The sequence below is a fragment of the Lampris incognitus genome, chromosome 8 (assembly GCF_029633865.1).
Source record: "Lampris incognitus isolate fLamInc1 chromosome 8, fLamInc1.hap2, whole genome shotgun sequence".
Lineage (NCBI taxonomy): Eukaryota > Metazoa > Chordata > Actinopteri > Lampriformes > Lampridae > Lampris > Lampris incognitus.
This window is the reverse complement of record NC_079218.1, coordinates 36,048,392-36,075,029: the sequence shown is the minus strand read 5'-3', so window position 1 is coordinate 36,075,029 and position 26,638 is coordinate 36,048,392. Positions and strand designations below refer to the sequence as shown.

Genomic DNA, 26,638 nt, shown 5'->3' with positions numbered 1-26,638 from the left:
TGTTTTTTGAAATAGTAGCTAATACCGTACTATATAAAATGATAATTTGTACAATTAATGCTTATACTTCTGCTGACACATCACAGCTCACTTGTGCTGCAAAATAATATCAACTACATTCTTAATAACATTTTACATTTTGGCAAAACTAAAGAACGGTGGTTTGATAAAGTACACCAAATCAGAACATAATATTTTCACTGAGTGACCAAGTGACACTGTAAAACATGTTATTTACATTGTTTCACATCAGCCTTTGCATTCTCCTCACAATACAATAAAAATAACATTGAAAATTTCCTTTTTAGCCTTTTGATTAAAAATCTGATAGCCATGTATTTACAATGATGCACCGTAATGCTCCAACCAATTAATAATAGACTAGCTTATATTTACACACACCCATATTTAAACATATTAATGAACCCAAAATTTGAGCTCAGTCCATCATTGTAGTAAATGTACAATGACAATATTGAGATTTTTCTTACGAATTTTAATTCATAGTTAGCCAGACCCATTTCCCATGTTTTTGTGTTTCCTGTAAACCTACATGTAAACAAATGTGTCTAATGATAAAGAACGTTTTCAAGAGAACAAATACAAATTTGGATAAAATAATAACCTACACTGCTAATATACCTGTTAATCCTTCCTATATTGATAGTGACCAGGTGAGTTTGCAGGTTAGTGATGTAAATATATATTAAAAGTAATATATATATATGGAAAAAATATAAGGCCAAAAAAACATGTTTTTTTTTTTTTTATTCCATCCCCCCCCCCCTTTTTTTTTCCTCCCCGCTTGTATCCGGCCAATTACCCCACTCTTCCGAGCCATCCCGGTTGCTGCTCCACCCCCTCTGCCAATCCGGGGAGGACTTTAGACTACCACATGCCTCCTCCGATACATGTGGAGTCGCCAGTTGCTTCTTTTCACCTGACAATGAGGAGTTTCACCAGGGGGCATGTAGCGCGTGAGAGGATCGTGCTATTCCCCCCAGTTCCCCCTCCCCCCCGAACAGGCACCTCGACCGACCACAGGAAGCGCTAGCGCAGTGACCAGACACATACCCACAGCCGGCTTCCCACCCGCAGACACGGCCAATTATGTATGTAGGGACGCCCGACCGAGCTGGAGGTAACACGGGGATTCGAACTGGCAATCTCCATGTTGGCAGGCAACGGAATAGACCACCATGCTACCCGGACGCCCATGCAACATGTTGAATGCAATACTAAATCTAAGGTTATATGATATCATGGTCGACTCATTGGGACTATTATCTTATCATACACTGGGTAAACTACATAATTTGGCTCTGGCTTGGATATTTCAGTTTCAAACACAGCTCTAACTGTTACGGCAGTGCTATGTAGAGAGTTAGCACTTTTATGGAAGTAGTCTTTAGCTATATAAACAAGTACTAATTCATTCTTTATCAAATCTTGGAACATGAAAAGCAATTTTCAATTCATATATCTACATACCTATTTATCCCAAACAAATTACAGCTTTGTGATCGTATGCATAAACTACACTGGGAATGACATAATCCATTTTCAGGATGAAAAAAAAAACATTAGCGTAAATCTCCTCAAAACACAAATCGAACAAATCAGTTTATTTGAGAGTGATAAACTAGAACATTAAAACTCTGACGAAAATCTGTGTATTAGAAAATTAAGAAAATAGCATGCACTGTGTAGTAAGATATTTCTTGCCACATTTAACATTAGATTGTAACTGAAACGTTTACGTTTATCAATAATCTTCAGTGATCAAACTACAGCTAAATGAAAAACAAAGCCAAAACATTCGTCTTTGTTGTATCCCTGTTATTTCAGATTGGCTCTTAGGTAATATGTGAAACAAAAGTTACAGTTACACTTGCCATTGTGATGCAGCGTCTCAGATACTCTCATACTGTGTTGGATTGTAATCAGACTCCTTTACACATTACAGCACATTCCTGTGTTCCTTTAACATCTTCTGTATTTACTATGTGATTGTACTACTTTTTTTTTACTCTTCCTGTCATATATCTTGTGCACACTATGTGGCTGATTTGCATCAATCATATACATTTCTAATAAAATTCAAAATGTTGGCCAGTACTCTCAAATAACTGGTACTAAAGAATAAATAATAATAATGTCAGCAGATTTTTTATTTTTATTTTTTGGCCCCAAGATCTGTCATTTAATTCGTTCTGGTGTAATATAAAAGGTCGACTGGATCTGTCATTAAATTTATGGTATGCATCTTGAAGCAACTATGTGGAGGACACAGAGCCTCCCAAGCACCGGTTAATACAACTGCTGTACAGCCACTATGGCTTTTAGGAATTCACTGTGTGCAAAAAGCTGTATAAAACCTACCTACTTTATAGTCAGATACAAGTCATCACTTATTAATAACATGATATTATTTCTGACTGAAAGGTCAATTTAAATTCACTGGCATGTTTTAATTGTCATTAAGCCATTTGAAAACCTTTGAAAATATGTAACTAAATGGTTATCATCACTTGAAAGTTAGTGTAATCTGGCATAAAAAGTACATGTAAAGAATGGACTAGCAGCCAAACGTGACATATCATCTGCATAGAGCAGACGGCAGCGTCTCTTTAGCTGACATATAAAAGTTTTGTGCTTTTAATGCATTCAGGACCAAATCTAAGCATATTAATTTATCCATCTATGTTTCAAATACTACAGGAAAGACGAATAAAAATAAATGTTGTCTGTGTATATATGTATATATAAATCAAATTTAAAGTAATTTGGGTAAATAGGAATGTTTTCTGAAAATTGTAGAGAGGAAAGGGATTTAAGAGGAGCCATGTCAACTTTCTGAAGTTCAGAAATGGAAAATATACACATTTTCAGTGTCTTAGGAATGAGGAAACTATTTGTTTATCATATATCCTAACCAAAGATACCTTACATGCTGGCTCAATATATTTTGGTAAAAATCCAATCGAAATGCCCATGCTAACACTTGACTATTCAAAGCTAAATTTGGCTCGACAGATTATTTAGGAAATTAAATAATATAAATTTGAATATCACATACCAAGGTTTCAACAAGCCCCCACTCACTCTTTAATAATTTTCCTCGGTTAAAAAAAAAATCATCTAATAACAAAGGAGGGATGCCAAAAATTCTATTTTTTTTAATATGAGACAATAACAGCAACAAAAAAAAATGCAAACAAACCCTTTAGCGTTTAAGTCTAACACTAGACTTTTCTGTGCTGTCACATTCGATGTGTTGCTCATCAGACAGCTACCTGTGTTGACGCGCCATCTAAACTTGGAATGTTTGGAATGATCTTAGTTTGTGTCACGTGCTAGCCTAAATACTATCCAGAGAGTTGTGTCAAGTTGAGATAATGCTTCAAAATAAATTATACAGCGTCTCCATCATATTAAAAGTAGAAAACAGCTTGCTCTCAAATTGCTTCTGCAATAATTTCACATTACATGCATTGTAAACTGTGAAATGTAGACTGTCGTATTATAAAGATGAGAAAAACACAGTAACAATAGATTTTTGCCTTTCTGAACTAATGAGTCATAGAAAAAACGATTGACCTGAAACTTTTTCAAGAAGTGTCGAAAATTGTAAGGTAATTTAAAACCAATATAACTTGGTAACTTGGTTTTAGTTATTTTGGCAAAATAAGTTTAATTACTAAAATTATAACTATAATAATCTAACAAACAATAAAAACATAATATATGCAAAAAAGTATTTAAAAATGGCAAAACACAGTTCATTTAATAATCTGATAAAGTTACTCAGGAACAGGCACCATATATGTTTTTAATCTCTCTCCTGTAAGGTTTTTACGTGTTAGCCAGCCATCAGGGTACTCCAAGGTAAGATGGATTTAGTTCTGACAATGAGGTTCAGTAATTCAGTCTTGCCTTGCAAAATCACATAAAAATGAAACAAACCGGATACAAAATGGAAATGAACAACATTTTAACCAAGTTGTTTGTTCTTGCCCTCCTTAAAGTCCCTTTTCTTAATTGATATAATAAAGCCAATAAACAATGTTGAAGAAAGAAAATACAGTTGGGAAAATCATCCTCGACCATTTGTCAATAGAGTTTACGTCAGTCAAGTCGGGGATCGTGATCTTCAGCTGCGACGTACGCCTCCGTAGCCGGCTCTTCTTCTGAGTCACGTGGCGCTCCAGCGCGTTGCGGCCGAAGTTGTGCCGGGCCAGCCCCGCTTTGCGATACTGCAGCGTCGAGCTGTCGTACGTCAGCATGGTATTCCGAGGGTCGTTTATACCCAGAGCCAGTTCTGATGCGCCCATCTCATTCTTAATGTCCAAGGTGCCCAGAAGGATATTCTCATGTGGGTCCATCTGCCAAAGTAAAATAACCAGGAGGAGATTTTAAATTTATTGCTAGTTTTTCCCCTTATCCCACCTGATTGCATATGGCATATGGTTGGAACTCTTGTCGAATAACTCCCCTGGCTCACGTTTCCACAGGAAGGAGATAGTCGTAACACCAGTTTCCTTCAAACTCGTGTCGGCTGCTCTTGCTATTTTACACCCTGAAGCCTCGCATGGATTGCATTGCCCTCAGGCCGCGAAGGAGACGTAGGGAGAATGCTTTCAGTTGCTTGGCTGCAGGCGCCCGGATGGGCCAGAGGGGTCGCTGGAGAACGACGAGTTCCCAAACACTACACCGATCTACACCCACTATCCCTCGGGTAAGGGTGGCCTAATGAATGCCTTACCCCGTGGAAGCTCTGGCCGTGACCGGTTACGGCAAGTCTGGGATACGAACGTTCCGAGCCACATGACGAGCGGGTTGCAAGAACGGCGGTTTATTCCGCTCGGCCATCAGAGCGGCCAGGAGGAGATTTTAGAACTGCATCTTGAAATGGAATATTTTCGATTTTAAAATGATAGAACTGCTAAAATTGTACATTCAATTTGTTTGAAAAAGAAAAATATTTCATTAAAATGGAGTGATGAAAAGTGTTTGTAAATGAACAGTCTGAAGAATTTGAAATAAAATATTCAAACAATTCATTTGATATGGCCACCATTGTTTTCACTCTTCAGGTAGATTTTGACAAGTACCTTATTCTTTTGATCACCCAGTCCTATTGCTGCATCATCCATGAATATTGGCTCCCACATCGAGTCATGACCATCAAGATCCCTCTGTTTCATTCTGGCATACAGGGTATCATCTCTCCCAACAACGTTTCCCACAAGCCACTGCAAGCAAACAAAACACTTACTTCAGCCTTGGATTAAAGACAGTTGAAGATGGGCACCAGTGTGTTTTTCATGAAACATTTTAATCTTTCTCTGTTTATCACTGTGGTAGTGGGGTGGGGTTTAGCCTCAGCTGACGTGATAGTGATAGTGAGGCTGATTAGGGATCAAGCAAACAACTAATCTGTCCTTTTAAATACTGTAGTCAAACTGGGTCCTGGACTGACACTGACACAAACAGACATGGTGAGAGAGCACAGGTAGAGAAAGAGACATAGACAGACAAGGAGAGAGAGATGGAGACATGAAATAAACTCTGTAGCACTGTTGAGCACTGGCCCGTGCAGCATGCAGACATTGAACTCTGTTTATCAAATTATGTAAATAAAAGAAGCCTGCGTATCCGCCAAACCTGTGTCCATACTCTATGTCAGAATGCTCTTGTGGCAACAGACCTTGCCACAGAGGTGGCCCGTATAGATGCCAGGGATGGAGCCACAAGAATCTCTGCTGGGGTGAGCCCTCTAGCGAATCACCAACCTCCAGGAGAGCCAGGCCCGGATTCAGCATCAACAAACCCGAGCCCTGCAGGGGCTGGCTGTTCAGCAGGCAGAAGACCGGGCTCGCCTGAGGGAGCTGTTGTGCTCCCCTTCAGCTACAAGCAGGGGTGATCTGGCTGCTTCAGCGTCTCATCAGCCCCAGATCACCCTCCCCACATGACATCCACTAATGACCCTGAAGCATTTTTCCACATATTTGAGGCATGGCTTCGGCATGTGGGTGGCCAGAAGAAGAATGGGCTATGCATCTGCTCCCCCTGCTCACCAGTGAGGCACAAGCCACCGCACACATCCTGCCGGCATCCTCCCAGGGGGAATATTGAGCCTTCAGGCAAGCTCTCCTGGACTGGGTGCAAATCACACCAGAAGGGCATAGGCACAGGTTCCGGATGCTCAGCCTGGAGGACGTCGGCTGCCCTTCAAAGTATTCCATATCCGTGCCATTGCACATCTCAGCTAAAAGTGTCACAGGGGCACTGTTTCATGTAATCGTCCGTGTTGGAATCCCGAAAGAGATTTTGATGTACCAGGGCAAATCATTAATGTCATGCACACTACGCAAACTATATGAGTTGTTGGACGTTAAATCGATCCACAAGAGTGAGTATCACCCCAGAACAGATGCACTCATGGAGAGATTTAATAAAACACTCAAAAACATGATTCGTACGTTCATGCATGAGGATAGCCACAATTGGGGTAAATGGTTGGATCCTCTGTTATTTGCTGTGTGGGAAGTGCCTAAGGCCTCCTTGGGATTTAACCCCGTTGAGTTGCTGTTTGGCAGAATACCAAGAGGTGTGTTGGACCTGATTAAAGACAGCTGGGAGTGCAGTCCAAGCCCCAGTAAAAACAAAGTACAGTACATCTTGGACCTGAGAGCAAAACTCCGTACACTTGGGCAGGTATTAATTTTCTCCAGGCCCAGGAATGTCAGAAGTGACTGTATAACAGAGAAGTGTGACTGCATCAATTTGCACCAGGAGAAATAAGTCCTATTATTTCCAACATCCAGCTCCAAATTACTCGCCAAGTGGCAAGGACTCTTCATGGTCACATGGTGAGTGGGGGATGTTGATTATGAGGTTGTGCATAATGACAGGGGAGGTGCAACACAGATTTACCACCTCAATCTCCTAAAAGCATGGAAAGGGGCGGTCCCGGTTTCTCTGGCCACGGTGGCATCAGAGAGCGATGAGTTGGGACCGCAGATACATAAAGTGAACAATCCTGCCTCCTTCCATCTCTCGCCCCGCTAGAAAGCTGAGGTTGCCATGTTGCAACAGCACTTTGCTGATGTGTTCTCCCCCCTGCCAGGATGCACATACCTCATACAGCACCGAATAGTGACATGTCCAGGCGTGACGGTACACTCACATCTGTGTCGGCTGCCAGAACCCAAAAAGAAAACTTCAGGCGGAAGTCATGGCCATGCTGAAAATGGAGTAATAGAGGCGTTTAGCAGTGACTGGTGTAGCCCCATCGTCCTTGTGCGTAAGTGCAATGGGTCTATATGGTTCTGTGTAGACTACTGCAAGGTAAATGATGTACCCAAGTTTGATGCCTATCCAATACCACGGGTCAACGAACTCCAGGACCAGCTTGGCTCTGCTCACTTTTTTACGACACTTGAATTAACCAAGGGCTACTGGCAGATTCCCTTGTCTCTGGAGTTTAAGGAAAAAAGGAAAAAAAAAGGCTTTCTGTATGCCAGATGGTTTGTACCAGTTCGTGACACTTGCGTTCGAGTTGTTCAGATCCCCACCCATATTTAGGCGCCTCATGGACCGACTGCAGCACCAACATGCTGCAGTCTACTTGGATGATGCGATCATTTACAGTAACAGCTGGGACCAGTATATGTGGCAGGTGGCAGCGTTGATGGAGTCTCTGGGGCAGGCGGGGCTCACAGTGGGGGTCAGTGATATCTGGGGTATCACTTGGGCGGTGGGCTGATGCACCCACGGATAGATAAGACCGCAGCAATTGCAGCCAGCCCAAGGCCTAAGATGAAAAAGCAGATGAGGGCATTGCTGGGACTGGTCGGCCATTGTAGACAGTTCATCCCCGCCTTTGCAGTGCTGACCAGTCCCCTGACCAATCTCACATGAAAGGCTGCCTCAGATCTGGTCCAGTGGACGGAGCAGTGTCAGGTGGCGTTCAAGTGACTTAAATAAGCCTTCTGTGGGGAGCTGCTGCTCAATACACCTAACTCCTCCCTCAATTTCTTCTTATAGACCAACGCATCGGACAGAGGGCTGGGGGCCATTTTGTCCCAGGAGGTGGAGGGAGTCGATTGCCCAATGCTGTACATAAGCCACAAGTTGGTGAAAACGGAGCAGAGGTACAGCACCATAGAATAAGAGTGACTGGCCATCAGATGGATAGTCGGCACCCTATGCTTCTACCTCCTGGGGTGCTCACTGACCCTCTATTCGGACCATGCAACGGTCAAGTGGCTCCACCCTATGAAGGATGCTAATGCACCGATCATCCATTGGTATCTGTTGTTACAGCAGTTTAAGTTGAAGCTGTTCCATAGGCTGGGGACACAGATGGTCATGGCCAATTTCCTGTCTCGCTCAGGGTGTGTGTGGGAGAAGGGGTTTGGCTGTCGGCCGGATGTGGCCCTAGCGTAAATCGAGCAGTGGGGGTATGGGGTAGTGGGGTGTGGTTTAGCCTCGGTTGCAAGTGAGAGAAGATGTGGGAGAGCACACACAATAGTGAGGCTGATTAGTGGTCAGTCTCAGATGTGGCAAACAACTAAGAAGTCCTTTTATATACAGCAGTCAAGCTGGGTCCTGGACTGACAGACACAAACAGACATGGTGAGAGAACACAGGCAGAGAAATGGACACAGAGAGAAAAGGAGAGAGAGACGGAGAGACAAAAGAAAGTCTACAGCACCGCTGAGCACTGGCCCATGCAGTGTGCAGACATTGAACTCTGTATATCAAACTATGTAAATGAAGAAGCTTGTTTCTCTGCCAAACCTGTGTCTGTGCTCAATCATGGAACATTCTTGTGGCAACAGACTTTCCACAATCATGCAATTGGCAATTGATTTTTCTGTATCAAGCACAAGTGGTGAAAAATATGCTGCTTGTATATACTGTATCTTGAAACTATACAAGACTTTCTGTACCCAAGTTGTTGAATCAGTAACAGAATCCCAATAATAGTGATCATTTTCATCTTACAGCACATTTAACAACACAATGTCTTTAAAAGGCAATGCAGTAAAAAACGTGAAAAAAACGTATAGAAACACATATCTGGCAAAAAAAAATAATCATAAATACATTTCTGTTTCTCTGTAGAACAGGCAATCCCTGCTGCCTGTGCAGCCTACTCAATTTCTTTTCTTTTTCTTTGTTTTTTCGCTGCAAATCAGTGCACAAAGAACTTGAAGTGTTTGTTTCTGGCGAACATCCATTTTTGGGAGAAAAATCCTGTCTCGCGCATGGTATTGCTTTATTTCCTGTGTCTCTTCTTGCGTGTGATTTTGTGAAAAAACGTAGTTTGGAGACCAGACTCATCGGGGATTCCTCCTGGTGAAAGATGTTGTAGTGTGTGATCCCCCTGTTGCCACTCAGTCATGAAGTGTGAAAACCACAACAGCCTCAAGATTTCCCGATTACAAGACAGTAAGTTGTGTAGTGTGAACAGTACAGTGATCTGATGCCTTTGAAAGTCATGTAGTGTGAACTAGGCATAAGCCTTTTCGCATTGACTTGATGTCATTAGGGCCCAATGAAGACATTTAATGGAAGCATTTGGAGCTCTCCAGTTCAGTAGAGAACATAAAATGAGAACAAGGGTAGTTTGAATTTATTGGACTGGGTCTCTGTGGCATGAAGCAGAGAGGAACCATGAGACTGAACCTCCATTTCTTTTTATTATAATTATTATACTTTGCTGTGAATGACTGATTCCTCAATCCTCTGTGAATAGTCCACATGGCCATCGAAACTCTAGTTAATGATCACACCCATATTTGCACATGAAACTGGTTGATGGTTTCGGTCGTTAGGCAACTGTATTGTACCGTGTTGTTTATAAGGGTGGGGATGCCTGCAGTCAATTGAGATTGAAGATGTCACTTAGTTGAGTGATGAAATGTATCTGTCAACAAATGTTGTATCCAGATGAACTGATTCAACCTTCTTTGATGTTCTTACCTGGATTATTGAGCATGCATCAAGGCACTTTTCCTACCTTGTTTGCATCCATTCTCATCTTCTCATTGTTGGCCATAGATGTTTTCTCAGCTGCCCTCTTCTGGCGCTGAGGGCCACGTCCAAAGAAGATGTAGTTTACCAGGGCATACTCCAGAAGGGCCAGGAAGACAAAGACGAAGCAGCCCATTAGGTACATGTCTATGGCCTTGACGTATGGGATCTTGGGTAGTGTCTCTCTCAGGTGGGTGTTGATAGTGGTCATGGTGAGGACCGTGGTGATACCTGGGAGAGGCAGGCCATGTCAATTAGATCACACAGCCTGTTTTCACATAGACAAGATTAAAGATATAATGGTGTCAATGCATCGAGACAGCGGTAGGAATGCTAAGAAGTGGACGGCGTTCTGCAACTACCTGGATGAGTTGTGTCTACCTATGGAGCAAGTTTAAAATGTTTCATTATTACATTTTGCATTAACAAGCTTAACACACTCTACCTTACTGATATACAATCTGCATATATGAACAAGAAGTTCTTTTAGATGGGAATATTGAATGTATACTTTGGACAAAGAGCTACAAGTGGTTTCTTTTCATAGGCCAGCATGGTCTCCTATTACAGCATCGCAGGACTGGGTTTAGTAGATATTTAATATCCCAGAAACACCTGCGCTATATTTTGCTTCCCATGGCCAACAATGAATGCATTTGAAAAAGCTTCTGTCCTTCGACTTTTCGAGAGTGTGACTCTTGTCTTTATAGTTCTTCACCAAGTTTACAGTTTAATGCAAACTCACTAGACTGAACAAGCACTATTTTGAACTCAGTGCAAGTGTTGAATCATCATCTTTTTAGATATCTGATTTTGGAATTTCTCAGGATGGTACCTGTAAGCTCTCTGACAGTATTAAATCCTGGATGTGAGGCAGCTTAATGGCCTGCCCGTGTTTTTGATTCTCCTGCCCACCATGAGTTCACGCTCAGCATGTGGGAGCAGGTAAAGGAAGTGCACTGGAGGCATTTAAAAGACTTCAAATTCAGACCTCTACCTCGCTGTGGTTCAGTAGCGGGAACTCCAGCAGAGAGAATTTCTGTCTGAGAGCCCTCAAAAACCTAAAACCCTCCAACTATGAGGATAGCTATTATCAGTTTGACTTTGCATCTCAATCCATCAACGTTCTTCTAGTGACTCTGACTGAACACAGCGACTCCCACTGGCTAGTACTTGTCTGTTGTCTGGTACAATACGTAACATTACACCTAATCTTCTATATTTATTTTAAAGAAAGTGGCCAACACCTTGTTTATTTCATCGATTTGATTCATATTCTGAAACTCTTGAATTGAGTGAGAGAAACTGAAAAAAATGTACATTTACATAGATAAAATCCTTAAATCCTGCATCATTTTAACCTCAAAGTTCACTTACTTTCCATTCACAGCATCATGCATGTCTTTTATAATAGGTATTTTCTATGCATTTGTGTTGTTTTAGCCATATGAAAAAAAATAGATTGTAACTAATATATGGAATGGATAGTAGATGGCATGACAAGCCCTGCTCTGAAGCTGGGATATAATCATATTTACATGATTTTGTATAATTAAATAGTGTCCTGAGCCAACAACTAAAACACATCACTAATTCTCTCTCTCTCTCTCACTCACACACACACACACACACACACACACACACACTCACACACACACACACACACACACACACACACACCAGTTAAAGCACACAGAGCAACCACGTAAGGCAGTTTCTGTTAATTGTAAATAAATAAATGGCTAAAATTGTATACAGCCACATTGTGACATCGATCTCTGTGTAAAGGCAGCCATGTTATTCAGTCTCTGTGGCTCCATTCTATTACCAGAAACCAGGTCAAAGTGAGGAGGTTCCCCAACATAGTGTAGATTGTAGGTGACCAAATGTATTCCGTTGTTAACTCCGAGCATCCACTATCCATCCGCCTCCTTTGTGGAGTATTATTGCTGTTTTTTGTTTTGTTTTTTTTTGTATTAAATCCCATGCCTGCCTCCCCTTCGGATCACTAAATGCAGGTCAGTCTTCAATCAGCGAGATTGCCTTCCATTCTGAAGCGAGGGATAGATGGATAGATGGATGGAGCCATGTAAAAGGAAGAAAAACTGCTTCCAAAAAGCATGGAGCATGCAACATCCACAATACAAACCTCATGGACTACACAGAGTTTACATAATCAAGTATGATGGGGAGGGGGTTATTGTGACTTCCAAAAAAGTACAGAAAAGCACTCAAATCAAAGTGAAAACAAATCACCCTGGTCATTCATCCCCCACTTCACAGAGCAAACTAATTCCAGATTCCTGCTGGCCTTTACTGTATCTGGGCTGCTGTTGCACTTGCATGGATTTTTTTTTTTTATTATTATTTTTTAAGCTTTTCATTATGTACCTATGTAGCCACGGTATAGAACTAAGTGACAAACAGTGGACAAGCCGATCTTCTCCCTTTGTTGACTCGGGGCATTTTGTCAGTGAACTGAAAAATGATCAGATGTACAAATAAAATAGTATCGTGCACTGTCATTCACTCAACATAGTGAAACCATTAAATTATATTGATATCCATTCGAATAGATTAATGATGGAACTGTCTTTGGGATTCTACAATATACAGTTTATTCCTCGTTAATATTATTGTTGTTTTTTTTTGGGGGGGGGGTTTCTCCCTTTTTCTCCCCAATTGTATCCGGCCAATTATCCGACTATTCTGAGCTGTCCCAGTCACTGCTCCACCCGCTTGCTGATCCAAGGAGGGTTGCAGACTACCACATGCCTCCTCTGATACATGTGGAGTCACCAGCCGCTTCTTTTCACCTGACAGTGAGGAGTTTCTCCAGGAGGACATAGTGCGTAGGAGGATCACGCTATTCCCCCAGTTCCCCCTCCCCCCTGAACAGGTGCCCCGATTGACCAAAGGAGGCGCTAGTGCAGCAACCAGGACACGTACCCACATCCAGCTTCCCACCCGCAGACACGGCCAATTGTGTCTGTAGGGACACCCAATCAAGCTGGAGGTAACACGGGGAGTTAGTATTATTGTTGATAGATATATTTTGTCTGTACATTTTTATCCCCTGACCTGCATGATATTGCAAATATTACTCAGTATGCCAATCCAGTACTGCATGTGGATCAAAATAGTTGATCCATGTTTGTGATTAGGGAAAACTGTGACTCCCCAAGCCAATTAGGTTCCGTTTTGTAGAGAAATACAGCTTTAAAAAAAATAAAATTATGACCCTATGATCACCAAGGTTCATCAGGGGGTGGATCACCACCTTAATTTCAATAAGTAACACCATTTATACAAGCCATACCTGTTCTTGGCTTTAGGTTTCTAAACCTTTCCGTTACCCCTTCTATTTGAGGATAACAGTGATCATGAAATATATATATATATATATATATATATATATATATATATATATATATACACACTGTACTTTGAAATGTGCCCTGTCTGTCTCTGCTCCCCATTGGTATTGTCGAGCTCACCCAGAGCCACTCTGGCAGCAGATGCGTCATAGTTGATCCAGAAGGAGACCCAGGAGAGGATGGTGATCAGGATGGATGGCATGTAGGTCTGCAGGATGAAGTATCCGATATTTCTCTTCAGTTTGAAACTCAGGGACAGGCGGGGGTAGGAACCTGAAGGGCACAAGATTGTTGTTGTTGTTGTTGGGGGGGAAGCATAATCAGTTCAAATGAATGCTTATTTGTCTCACATTTAAAATCAAGGAGTGTTTAAAGCAATGGAATTGTCACTGTCAAGCCTCTTGTTTTACCTCACAAAAAATAGTAAACAATAGTGCAAAGTCGAGAACATTGATACAATACTAATACACAACACAATAGTTTAGAAAAAAAATATAGATGACATATTGATGACAGAGTACATTTCCCCTGACATAAAGGGTTTAGTGAATCCAACATCTATGTAAATCCAGTATCTCCTACACTTTTACTGACATTATTTTATTTATTTATTTATTTTTGTCTTTTTTTTCTTAGGCACATCCACCCATGTTGTTTTTTTTCATCAGGATCCCTAGTTTTGACTTAAGGGATGTGATAAACTCGTACAGTGTTCTGACTGGTACCAGCTAATTCTGGTCAGACATATCCCGTCTTTTCCTCCCCAAGCCTATTGTGTTACAGGTTTTAACATCCCCTTAGCAACACTAGAAACCTTCTAACATGGATAACTACAAAAAAAAATGATTGCACTCTCTTCAAGGCATGTTTGACTCATTCTGTCAGAAATATCAAAGCTTAAAAAGCCCTTGCCTCTTATCCAAAGGGTGAGACTGGTTTTTCAACATTGGCCCTTCATTTTTAGGGAGGTATCTTAGATATAAAGGGTAAATTGACTGCATTTTTATAGTTATTTTCTAGTCTACCGACCACTCAAAACACTTTACTGTTTATGCCTCACATTCACCCATACTCATTCATACACTGATGGTGGAAGCTGCCATGCAAGGTACCAACCTGCTCGTCATGAGCAGTTAAGGGTTCAGCAACTTGATCATGCAAGTTGCTTTCATTACACTGTCCGCAGAAATCGGGGATCAAACCAGCGACCTTCCACTTACTAGACAACCTGCTCTACCTGCTGAGCCATGCCGCCCTAGATAGCCTCTAATCCCTCTAATGGGCCCAGTCAGTTCTTCTCTATCTACAGCTTATTGCTGTTTTATATACCAATGGGATAGACTGTGGTTGTGTCCCTTGTCATAATTAAAATCACAAAGTCAACAAACGTCAACATTTTTTTGATGGAGAACTAATAACAGGCATTTTGTTTGATGGTTTTATTGGGAGTTTCTTCCATTGCTCACTTTACAAAATCACTTATGAGTTCCACATGAAATAATTTGTGACTGAATGCTATTTCGGAGGAGCACAGTGACATGAATGATTTCTTTAAAAAAAATCTTGCATTATCCAATTTTGGTAATGACCTACACCTTGAACTAGGTGCTGGCTAGCACCTAGTTCTCAAGCCCTCATCTCATGAATTTCTACAGAAGGAGCACTCAGCAGAAAGTCATATTTGGTGTCTCCAAAGCAAGTTGGCCTTATCTCCCTGAAAATAGCTGCTTGCTAATTTTCTTCTTCTTTTGGCTTGTTTCTCAGGGGTTGCCACAGCAGATTTTTGTCCTCCATAAATTTCTGTCTGACACATCCCTCTCCCGCAGTCCAAACCTCCTCATGTCCTCCCCTATCTGCTCTCGCCATCATTTCCTTGGTCTTCCTCTTTATCTTTTGCCAGGTATTCTCAGGTCCAATACCTTCTTTCCTGTATAGTCTATGCATGCTCTCTGTACATGTCCAAACCATCTCAATCTTGTCTCTCTCAACTAACGTCCATTCCTCCGATCTTGAACATAGCTCTCACTTCTTTATTTCTCTTCTGGTCTTTTCTAGTCATTCCCATGGACCAACGCAGCATGTTCACCTCTGCTACCTGCAATGTAGATTCTAGCCTCTCTGTTGTCACTGCTTCCATACCATAGAGCATGGCAGGCCTAACCATTGATTTGTATACCTTGTCCTTTACCCTCAACGACATTCTTTTGTCACAAAGTACTCCAGCTACCCTTCTCCATGAAGTCCACCCAGATTGTGTCCTTTTCTTGACTTCCTTCTTCCCACTGCCTTCTGTCTTTATTGTCAATCCTAAGTACTTGCATTTGTTAAATTCTGGGATATCTTCTCCTAAGGTCAATCCTGGACTTTCTACTTGCTTATTTATACACAGGAACTCAGTCTTTGTTCTGCTGATCTTTATTCATCTGATCTCTTATCACTTCTCTCTAATCTTCCAGATCTCTCTCCAACCTTTTCTTTTCCTGGTTTGCTAGCACGATGTCATCAGCAAACATCAGGCTCCATGGTGGCTTTCTTAAGATATTCTGTGAGGTTGTCCATCAGTATCACAAACAGGAAAGGGCTCAACATCAGTCCTTAATGCAGTCTCACCTTTACTTCGAACTCTGTTGTTGTTCTCACTGCACATCCAACTTGAGGTTTAAATTTTTGCTTATCTGTACTCTATTTAAAATTAGCCCAAAGCAGAGTACCTGTGAAGTCGAACCAAGTCAGCATACATATTTTTTTTCCTAAGGGAATTGGCTTTATTTTTGGGAGGAGTTGTGTAGCCAAATTACAACCGGATGAGGAAAGGCACCAGAACAAGGATGAATAAATGCTGAGATGTTAATTAAGTCAGGCAGAAACAGAAGGAGAGATGGGAGCAGGATTAAATCTGTTACTTGAAAGCACTAAACAATCCCCCAGGTTCTCCATTTAGAATGTCACAACTTAACTTTGTCATTTTGGTTAGTTAATTTCAGGTAAGCCAAATAGTGAATCACTGAATTGTTTTCTCATGATGTAAGGAACCACTGGGGGTTACAAAACTACGGATTGAAGGCCCAACAGCAAATCTTTATTATTTATAGAGGAAACAAGGACATTGTTTACCTTTACAGTGAAACATGGCACTTGTATTGGTTAAATGCTAAAGCGCTTCTGCTGATGTGTGCTTGTCTGAGTGACCTCTAGGGTCAGTCCTTTCCTCACACAATAGACGGCACACAAAATGGAAATCCCCTATTCTCCATATCTCAACATGACATTATACACTCGCACCCTCACATACACATGCAGATATACTAAATACACTTGCATTTACACATATAATAAAAACTGTTTATTCAGATGTACTGCCATTACTATGTATATAAAAATATATAAACTTGCATGCCTGCAGGTCTATGAGTGCACACACACACACACACACACACACACACACACACACACACACACACACATATATACTATATACACACATGCACCCAGATTTGCATATATACACAATACATAAATTGTGTAGGGTATAAACACAATAGCATACTACACATTATGTTTTAATCAAGAGGCATTTATATCCCCACCAGGTGGATAGCCTGGACGGGATTATGTGTTTGGTCGTGTGTGTGTGTGTGTGTGTGTGTGTGTGTGTGTGTGTGTGTGTGTGTGTGTGTGTTTGTGTGTGTGTGTGTGTGTCCGCGGCTAATCTCGCAAACTACTGGATCTTTCAGCCTAAAATCTTTTTATGCACAGTTATGACTGTATGATGCAGAATCTCTGGTGGTTGCCATGATTCAAAACCTTTGAGAAATGTTTGTTCTTGCTATCGCCACTCCCCCTCTTCATTCACTCTCTAGCTTGCTGGACCAACACTGCTTTCTTCCACTGTCTGAACTAAGTCAACTGTGAGCATGCATACGCATGCCCGACTCACATCTACAGTTGAGTCAGATCGAGCATGAACAAAATTTATTAGAATAATTTTGATAATCCAAAAAATGCAAAAGTTATAAAGGAACAATTTCCTCTAGGTTGCCCTCAAAACAGGAAGTGTTGCATATTCTTGTTGCTGCCTGAGCTGAGTCAACCATAGATGTAAGTCGTGCAGGTGTGAGCATAAATGGTTGACCCAGCTTTATTATACTATGAAAATAAAGACAGTGTTAGGGTTAGACCAAAATGGTTGCCTTGCAAACCTTTTTTTTTCGGAAAGTGCAAGCTCATATTAGACTTGGTCGTACTCGTGTGAGGGTCCACCTAGAAGGCTGTGTATCCACAGACTGACAGGCAAAACATTTTTATATGGTAGATTTTTTAAGCTTGGGTGCTGAGGTTGAAAAACTTTTTTCGTTCATATTTCCCTTTTTTTCCCCCCATATTTCCCCTTCAATCGACTTGGGCAGTCTTACAATGGCAGGAAAAACACTATTTTTTTCTGTCCATGGGCGTGTGTATCTGCCTGCTGCTAATCTCACTTATTACTGGGCCTGTCAGGCTAATAATTTATATGCACGGTTATGACTATGATCAAGGACCTTTCATGATTGCGGTGATTCAAAACTTTTGAAAAACTTGTTTTGCCATGCAATCGAGTGCTCACTCCTCAGCTTGTGTTCGCCTAAGTCCGAACACCGGAGAAGGGGAGATGTGCCTGGTGGGGATCTGCGCTCTACTGAGTGTACTCTTCTGGTGTTATTAATGGCACCATGTGCAAGCTGTATACTGTGAGCAGTAGACAAAGGCAAACCCCTGAGGCCGGCACCAGCAAAGCCCCGCTGCCTTGTCACCATGTTAATGTGTCACTCTCATTTAATATAGCAGTTCCCCCAAGAAGCTGTTTTGAGCGCAGTCACTGCTGTCCCTCTACTGACTGCATGACAAATTCATAAATATGAAGAAGGAAGGATGAATAAGTCATAGGATCAGACAGCGTCTTTTTTGTTTATTGGTTTTAAATATGTCATGCGGACCGTCCCTCTCTGAGGGCGGGGCTTGATTGTATGCCTGTGTGTTCGGAAAACGTCCACCACATTTTACATTCTCGTCATCATTAGCTGTTGCTGTTATTAATAACAATGAGTAAAATAACAGAATAAGTCAACATTTGTGTTCTGCTGTCCTTAGTATAAGCCTAATTATATGAAATGCAAGAAAAACCAAGCAAACACAAAGTTAGAAAAGGATAAAGTTTTTTTTTGTGCAAAACAAAGGAAAGATAAAACTATTAAAATTAGTGGATTGGTGTCCAGAGTTTTCGTGTGTGCATGTGTGTGTGTGTGTGTGTGTGTGTGTGTGTGTGTTAATATATTGACCAGTTCGTAGGTGTAAATATTTTAATCTACTAACATATGAACCAAGAAGAATGTGCAGGAAGAAATGAAAACAGATGATCCGCTGTGGCGACCCCTAACGGGAGCAACCAAAAGTAGTAGTAGTAGTAGTAGTAGTAGTAGTAACATGCGCACCAAATGGACTACTTTCTATGGCCCTTCCATATGTGCTATGCTAACCCGGCCTTACCGTATGGCCTGAGTCTATATCCTGCACCAACACTGCCTATCAACACACTCACATATGCATACATAACCACAGTTCCTATTCACCCTCAATACACAAACACAGAAACACACAAACTCTCTCTGAAGACATCAAGATACATACATGTCTTTTTCTACTTTTTTTTCCTTTTTGTTATTTTTATTTATTTATTTTTTGTTTGATTGATGAAACATTACCAGTGGAGAAGACCACATTCTTGGAGATGAGCCGGTGGTCTACGATGGAGAACTGAGGCAGCTCGATCCTCTCCACACCCGTCACAGCATTGTCCCCTCCTCGCCAGTAAAACTCAATGTCATCTGTAGTGTAGCCATCTGCAAAGCACATGTGGAAGAAAGGATTCAAGGGAGAACGCATTCTCAATATTTTTTCCTTTTTTTGTTTGGCCACATTTCCAGTGTATTTTGGACATATGACAGATTGAAAAATTATTTGGGATTTTTTTTCACCAAAGTTGAAATACACAGTTTTATGTGTGTACATAAAATTTGTACATTTATGTGTGTACAACTACATTGTGTGGGTGTATGTATTTGGGTATCAGTGTTGAAAGGAAACGAGATATTGATCGTATTTATATTTCACAAGTCAGCATGGGGTGGTGCAGTGTTTAGCGTGGTCGCCTCAGAGCAAGAAGATGTGGGTTCAAGCCCCGGGGATGTCTAACCTTCAAGGTCGTCCCAAACATCCAATAAACTTAGACCTGTAAGTTTCACAATCTATATCAATGCAAATACAAAAAAAACACTGGTTCTTTTAACACTTAGCAACATCTTTGTTTTGCTAAAGTATATTCAGAACAATATTTACTAATATTACTACTGCTACTCCTGCTGATAATAATAATAATAATAATAATAATGATATAATTAATAATATCTCTAGCTATGTTTAATTCCAATTTTCTAATAATTTTCAAGCAAGTAATTATTTTCTTTTGAAAAAAAAAGACAAGTCAAGTTACATTAGCCAAAAAAAAAAGAAAAAAAAACCCTGAATGTAGTTTTATGTGTCTTATGTGTCCTATGTCATATGTCATACGTTGACGCCCATGAGAATGATGGGCCAGTTTAGAGTGAGACACAGTTGATCATGTGATGATATTCTACTATACTGCTCATTTAGCTTATAAACTCTTTATTGGCAAAAGCAAAACTGGCCTCAAGTGAACGGTAAACCTTTTTTTTTTTCAATAATGAGGAAGTTTTATCGAATTTTGCCGTTTCCACCCAGCTTTTCTAACGTGATATTAATAATGCACATAAAAATGCTTTGATTAAAACATGGCTAGTGATTAAAGATAAAAAAAAACAAAACACTTCCCTACCTCCCTTTTATAAAAATGGGCAGCCACATCTTATCATGTGCCAAACAGCACCTACTGGTTGGTGTAAAATGTTAAGCACAGTCTCTCAGGACTTATTGAGCTTTACTCTTTGGATCGTGTTGTCGGCTGTTTACCAGAGGCCCTACAGTTCTCCTTAGGAAAACTCCCTAAGTGCTTTCAACTAAGCATTTTGTTGTTGTTGTTGTTTGTTTTTCATTCATTTTCCAAGAAATCATGATTCTTTAGACATGGAGCCATTAATATCAATGCCACTAGCCCACCTCAAGCCTTGACTGCACTTATGCAATCATGCAATGAAAGAAGTCCTTAGTCTTGGGTCGGTACGAGTCTTAGACTCTCTGGTCAGAACTGTATGTACTTAAGGAGGTATGTTTTGATTTTGGATTTTTTTCCCCCTTTTCCCCCCCAATTATATCCAGCCAATTACCCCACTCTTCTGAGCCATCGCGGTCACTGCTCTACCCCCTCTGCCGATCCGGGGAGGGCTGCAGACTACCACATGCCTCCTCCGATACATGTGGAGTCGCCAGCCGCTTCTTTTCACCTGACTGTGAGGAGTTTCGCCAGGGGGCGTAGCATGTGGGAGGACCACATTATTTTCCCGAGTTCCCCCTCCCGAACAGGCACCCCGATCGACCAGAGGAGGCGCTAGTGCAGCGACCAGGACACATACCCACATCCAGCTTCGCACCCGCAGACACGGCCAATAACACCTGTAGGGACGCCAAGCCGGAGGTAACCTGGGGATTCGAACTTCCGATCCCCGTGTTGGTCAGAGATGGAATTGACTGTCACGCCACCTGGACGCTGCTTAAGGTAGTATGTTAACTTAATGCTGGCACAGTTGGATCAGGATTGATGTTCCTCTACTCCTTGTCAATATATGAAATATCTGTTGCTTGCTTGGTGGTGCACTGCCAATATTTACATAGAAAATCTGTCCACAGATAATTTGTGTTTTGTTCCGGGGAGTTTGTTGTCTATCCTGCTGTGTTTTTATCTTTAATTATTCCCACTAGGACTCGATTGGGAAAACTCCACAAAAAGGGTGGCGTGTTTTTATTATGAGCTGAGGTGGACTAGACTCAGTGTGGAACCCTGGCCTGAATACAATACTACCTTTGCTGACATTAAGCAATATTTCACGAGGGCTAGGTATGCGACCCAACCCCTGTGAGCCTACATATGCTTTGTTATTGCTGGCTCAGCTTTTCTACAATGCATGTGTAATGCAGGCGTTCCAGCCTGTGGAGGAGTCAAAACGTGCCCTTACCCAGGCTGAAGTGAAAGACCCTTGCATAGTGCATTCAAAAATGTCAAACGCCTGAAGTTATGGGGCAGTGTTGTAGTAATGTAGATTGCAATGTGTGACTTTGCTGTTGGTCCATCGTAACAGTAGAGCAGCGCTAGTGAAAGTGGATACAACACTCATTTCACCAGGATGATAGCTGCACACACTCTCAATAAATCATAGCGAGGATATAGCCCTTCAGCCATTAAAAACAGAGCCCTTCACACAGGCCCTTTGTTATGATTTGCTGTTTCGGCCCCAAGCGTGGGTAACGGCCTTATGTTGTGAGCAATGTTTCTGCAGACTATAAAATGGAGACATCAAACTAAAGCCAACTTTAAAGAGAGGAGAGGGATAATTGCATTTTGAATGAACCACAAATAACAACTTGGACTTACAGAGTCGCACAATCTCCAAGATGCACATGCACTCCTCAGCTCTTTTGCATACACACATGCACACACACACACACACACACACACACTAAGGATGGAGTGTGGCTCTCATAACCGCCACTATTTACACAGTTGTCAGTGATGTCACAATAAAACGGTCATCATCTCATCACCTCAATTTCCACCAAGTAGTAGTTATATTTTCTGCACCAGCAGTCCACATCATACACACAATGACTCAAATGTTCTCTCCCTCACTGCCTATCAGGGCCCCGTTTTTAGAAACAGTGCACACCCTCTGGGGTGTGAAAGGTTCTTAGGCTGGGTTCTTGGCAATTTGTATATTTATTTATATGTTTTGGCTTTAGATGTTTCAATTCCTGTCCAAGCATGCAGCCAGCTGCAACTCACCATGTAGCACAAACAGTTAGGAGACATTTTTTAATTGGACACCAGGAAAAAAGATTAAAGAAGCTTTGAACTTGATGCTATCAAAAATTCATCTGAAGTGTATTTAAAGAGTTGAAGTAGCTTCCCCAGCATACAGATGGGGGGGGGGGGTAAATGGCTTGCAGGATTTTGATTTGTTTCATTGTGTGTTTATGTATTTGTCCACGTGCACATTCATTACAGCATGTGTCCATATCAATGTCCCAGTGTGTATATGTTGTTCATGTATGAATCGATGTACGTGTGTGTGTGTGTGTGTGCACATAAATGAGCTTCTGCGTGCATGTCCATTTTCATATTTTCCACACATGCACCCCGGTGTGTAAAGAGATAGTGTGTGTGCACACATTTGCTATGCTCTTGCACAACGCTACTTTGTTGGTGTGCCTTGAATCTTTACACTTACCCACTTGAAAACAGTGAAAAGATGCACATGCACTCCTCAGCTCTTTCACATACACACATGCACACCCATGCGCACACATGCACGCGCGCACACACACACACACACACACAGAACAGAATTGGGAAGAGCAAAGCCTGGTTGAGGGACCAAATGGTGCAGATGGGATTCTTATGACGCCATGATCCTGAAGATGATCATTTTTGTTTAAATTACTAACGTGTTGATACTAGTAAAGGCATTGGTGTTTGACGACTTAACAGAATCAGAGATCCGTTTGTAATGAAAGAGTCACAGATATTGTTAGATTAGCATCTCCATGGTGAACCTAGGTTTCAGTTCTTGATGTCTTAGAATTGGTCATGAGCTTGTTCTGCCATATCCACTAGGTATAACAACTTGGCTTCTATCCATCCATCCATCCATCCATCCATTATCCAAAGCACTTATTTTTTGGGTTGCGGGGATGCTGGCACCTATCCCAGTAGCAGTCATTGGGTGATAGAAGGGGAGACACCCTGGACAGGCTGCCAGGCCTTCAGAGGGCCGACACACACACTCACACACACACACACGCACATGCACACATTACACCTAGGGACAATTTAGTATGGCTGATTCTCCTGACCTACATGTCTTTGGACTGTGGGGGGAAACCACAGCACCCAGAGGAAACTCACACAGACACGGGGAGAACATGCAAACTCCACACAGAGGACGACCCAGGGCGACCCCCCAAGGTTGGACTACCCTGGGGTTCGAACCCAGGACCTTCTTGCTGTGAGGTGACCGTGCTAACCACTGCGCCACCGTGTTGCCCATAACTTGCCTTCTACTTGGCTTCACATTTCTCTCTACCTGCCTTGTTCCTCTACATTTGAGTATGTTAGAAACTGCGAAATGCTATGTCTCATACTGCTTTTTCTTTCTTTTTTTGGGGGGGGGGCACAGTAACCATTATAATGAGAAACTTCAAATGCATTGTTGATTTGGGTATCTGAGTAGCTATTGTGTTAGATGTGGCATTAAAAGGGACGTGTGCTTTGTTTGCAAATCTTCTGTATTGTAGCTTTAATGTTTTTTTTTCTTTTTATGAAAAAAATTGAATTTATTCTCCCCTGAACACCCTGTTCTTCCCGGGCTCACATGGGGATATATTTGTTGGCGCTACATGCAAATTTCATGGTTTTGGTATTCATGGTAAAGCAATCAAGGGACTTGTGGCATCTTTTGATCCAAAGCTGCTGATTTCTTCTGAGGCCTCTGCAGCATTCTGTATGTTAAAATGCCATCTGCTTCAACTTGCACGTGAAAGGAATATATATAAAAAAAGTACTTTTCTTACTTTTGTCAACAATTAATTTGCATGCTGGAAAAAAGAGTGAGTGATTGCCTTCTTTACAAGTACCGTGTGTCAAAGTCTCCTTGATGGCAAAAAAAAATCTTCTTGATCTACCACCACGTTTTGCCCCGAGTGGGTTTTTTTTTCCCAAGCCAGCATTTTATCGCCCAACACAATCCCTCTATGTCCATTAAAACAAATCAACAGCAATATTATTTTATGAGCTTTCTGAAAGGACCTGGAGTCAGATTTAGTCTGAAAGATATGTCAGAGCTCCAGTTTAATAGGCTTAGCACTCCCACAGCCAGCGCTTCTGATACTATCGTAAACAATTTCATGTATTTTTGGCATGCCAACGTTCCCACACTTTAGGAGCCAAGAGAGAAAACTTTGCGCTCACACCGAATGCTCATCCACACACCCGTGGATGTGATGCTGAAGTCAGTCAGTGTTTGACGAGTTTAGGTTTGAGTCTCTTCCCACAGAGGGAATCAAGAAAACCCCCTGCAGTGGGAGATGTTTCCGCTCTCTCTTCTCTGCTCCGCTCTCATTTATTTTCCTACCCTCTTCTTTCATCACTTTTACAGTTTGCAGATATGCTTTGCAGTGCCTCCCCATGTGTGATGTATTAAATATCAACCCCCCCCCCCTTTCAGTTGATCTCATGCAGGTCGTAGATCAGGGGGATCCATCTGAGCCAAAGGGTGTGATGTAGTAACCATGACAGCAAATAGAGAGGCAAAATATAATTTGCAAAGTCAGGCTCAATGGCACAGAAACAATGGAGTTAAGTGGTCGGGTAAATGTCAACCAACAAAGCCCCAAGACCAGAGGGGCAGATCTTTAGCAAAGGCTTTATGATAAATGCACAATTTAAGTAAACACTTTTCTTGCTCCCTCGCCCCTGAGAGCAGGATAAGCAGTTTGGAAGATGAACTTTTCTTGCTCATTATTGGAAAGGTGTGGGCGCTTATTTACAGTAACTGCTGTGCACAGGAAGCTACAAATGATGTAGGCAAATTCATTAGTAAATAAACAGGGCAAAATTCTCTGCTCAACAGATTTGTTGTTGCTGATTATTTGTATAAAACCAATGGTATGAAGAAAAAGAACTGTCCAGACACAGCATCTTGCCATGGGAGCAAAATACTGTATGTATATTTATGTTTTGTTTTTTTTTTTTGGCGGGGTGGGGGTCTCTCCCTTTTTCTCCCCAATTATAAATGGCCAACTTCCGAGCTCTTCCGAGCCTTCCCGGTCGCTGCTCCACCCCCTCTGCCAATCCGGGGAGGGCTACAGATTATTGCATGTCTCTTCTGATGCATGTGGAGTCGCCAGCTGCTTCGTTTCACCTGACAGTGAGGCGTTTTGCCGGGGGATGTAGCACGTGGGAGGATCATGCTATCCCCTCCCTCCCTTCCCTTCCCTTCCCCTTCCCCTTCCCCTTCCCTTCCCTTCCCTTTCCCTTCCCTTTCCCTTCCCTTCCCTTCCCTTCCCTTTCCCTTTCCCTTCCCTTCCCTTCCCTTCCCTTCCCTTCCCTTCCCCTCCCCTCCCCTCCCCTCCCCCCCCCTTCCCTTCCCTCCCCTCCCCTCCCCTCCCCTCCCAACTCTTTTTTTTTTGGGATATCCCCCCCCTTTTTTTTTTTTCCTCCGCAATTGTACTTGGCCATTTGGCCAATTACCCTGCTCTTCTGAGCCGTCCTGGTCGCTGCTCCACCCCCTATCAATCCGGGGAGGGCTGCAGACTACCACATGTCTCCTCCGAAACATGTGGAGCCGCCAGCCGCTTCTTTTCACCTGACAGTGAGGAGTTTCGCCAGGGGGAAGTAACGCATGGGAGGATCATGCTATTCCCCCCCAGTTCCCCCTTGCCCCCGAACAGATGCGCTGACTGACCAAAGGAGGCGCTAGTGCAGCGACCAGGACACCTGCTTCCCACCCGCAGACACGGCCAATTGTGTCAGTAGGAACACCCGACCAAGCCGGAGGTAACACGGGGATTCGATCCGGCGATCCCCATGTTGGCAGGCAATGGAATAGACCACTACGCTACCCAGATGCCCCTTCCACCTCTTTTAAAAGACAACACGTCTGCTAGCACATTCTAAGACAGCATATATTATTTGCAATGCTTGTAAAAAAGTATTGATGCTTGCCCAAATGTTTCTTCCCAAACAAGGCCTGTGGATGTGAATGATCTTGTTTTGCTGTCTGCAAAACTGGTACAAACCCATTTTTAATTGGGAACACTTAAGTCAGAGGTGTTTGAAACTTTGGAATGAAATTGGAGTACCATTCCAGGTCAGAGGGAAGAGGAGAAGCTGCGGTGGAAGGGATGGTAGAAGCGTTCACTGACGGGTCTTCTTTAATAATTCATAGCAACTAAATAGGTCAAACAAGTATTAATTAAGTGGAGCAGGACAG

General features: G+C 42.1%; 1 protein-coding gene across 1 annotated transcript in view; it reads right to left on the bottom strand.

The window, feature by feature from the left end:
* Nucleotides 1-4,037: 4,037 nt before the first annotated feature.
* LOC130116606 (gamma-aminobutyric acid receptor subunit beta-2) overlaps nucleotides 4,038-26,638 on the bottom strand; it is a 125,168-nt gene continuing 102,567 nt past the window's right edge. The window contains exons 6-10 of the mRNA XM_056284569.1: nucleotides 19,163-19,300; nucleotides 13,545-13,697; nucleotides 10,034-10,278; nucleotides 5,115-5,255; nucleotides 4,038-4,385 (exon numbers count right to left, since the gene is read on the bottom strand). Of these exons, the coding sequence (XP_056140544.1) occupies nucleotides 4,038-4,385; nucleotides 5,115-5,255; nucleotides 10,034-10,278; nucleotides 13,545-13,697; nucleotides 19,163-19,300 (1,025 nt within the window). The remainder of the gene's footprint in view (nucleotides 4,386-5,114; nucleotides 5,256-10,033; nucleotides 10,279-13,544; nucleotides 13,698-19,162; nucleotides 19,301-26,638) is intronic.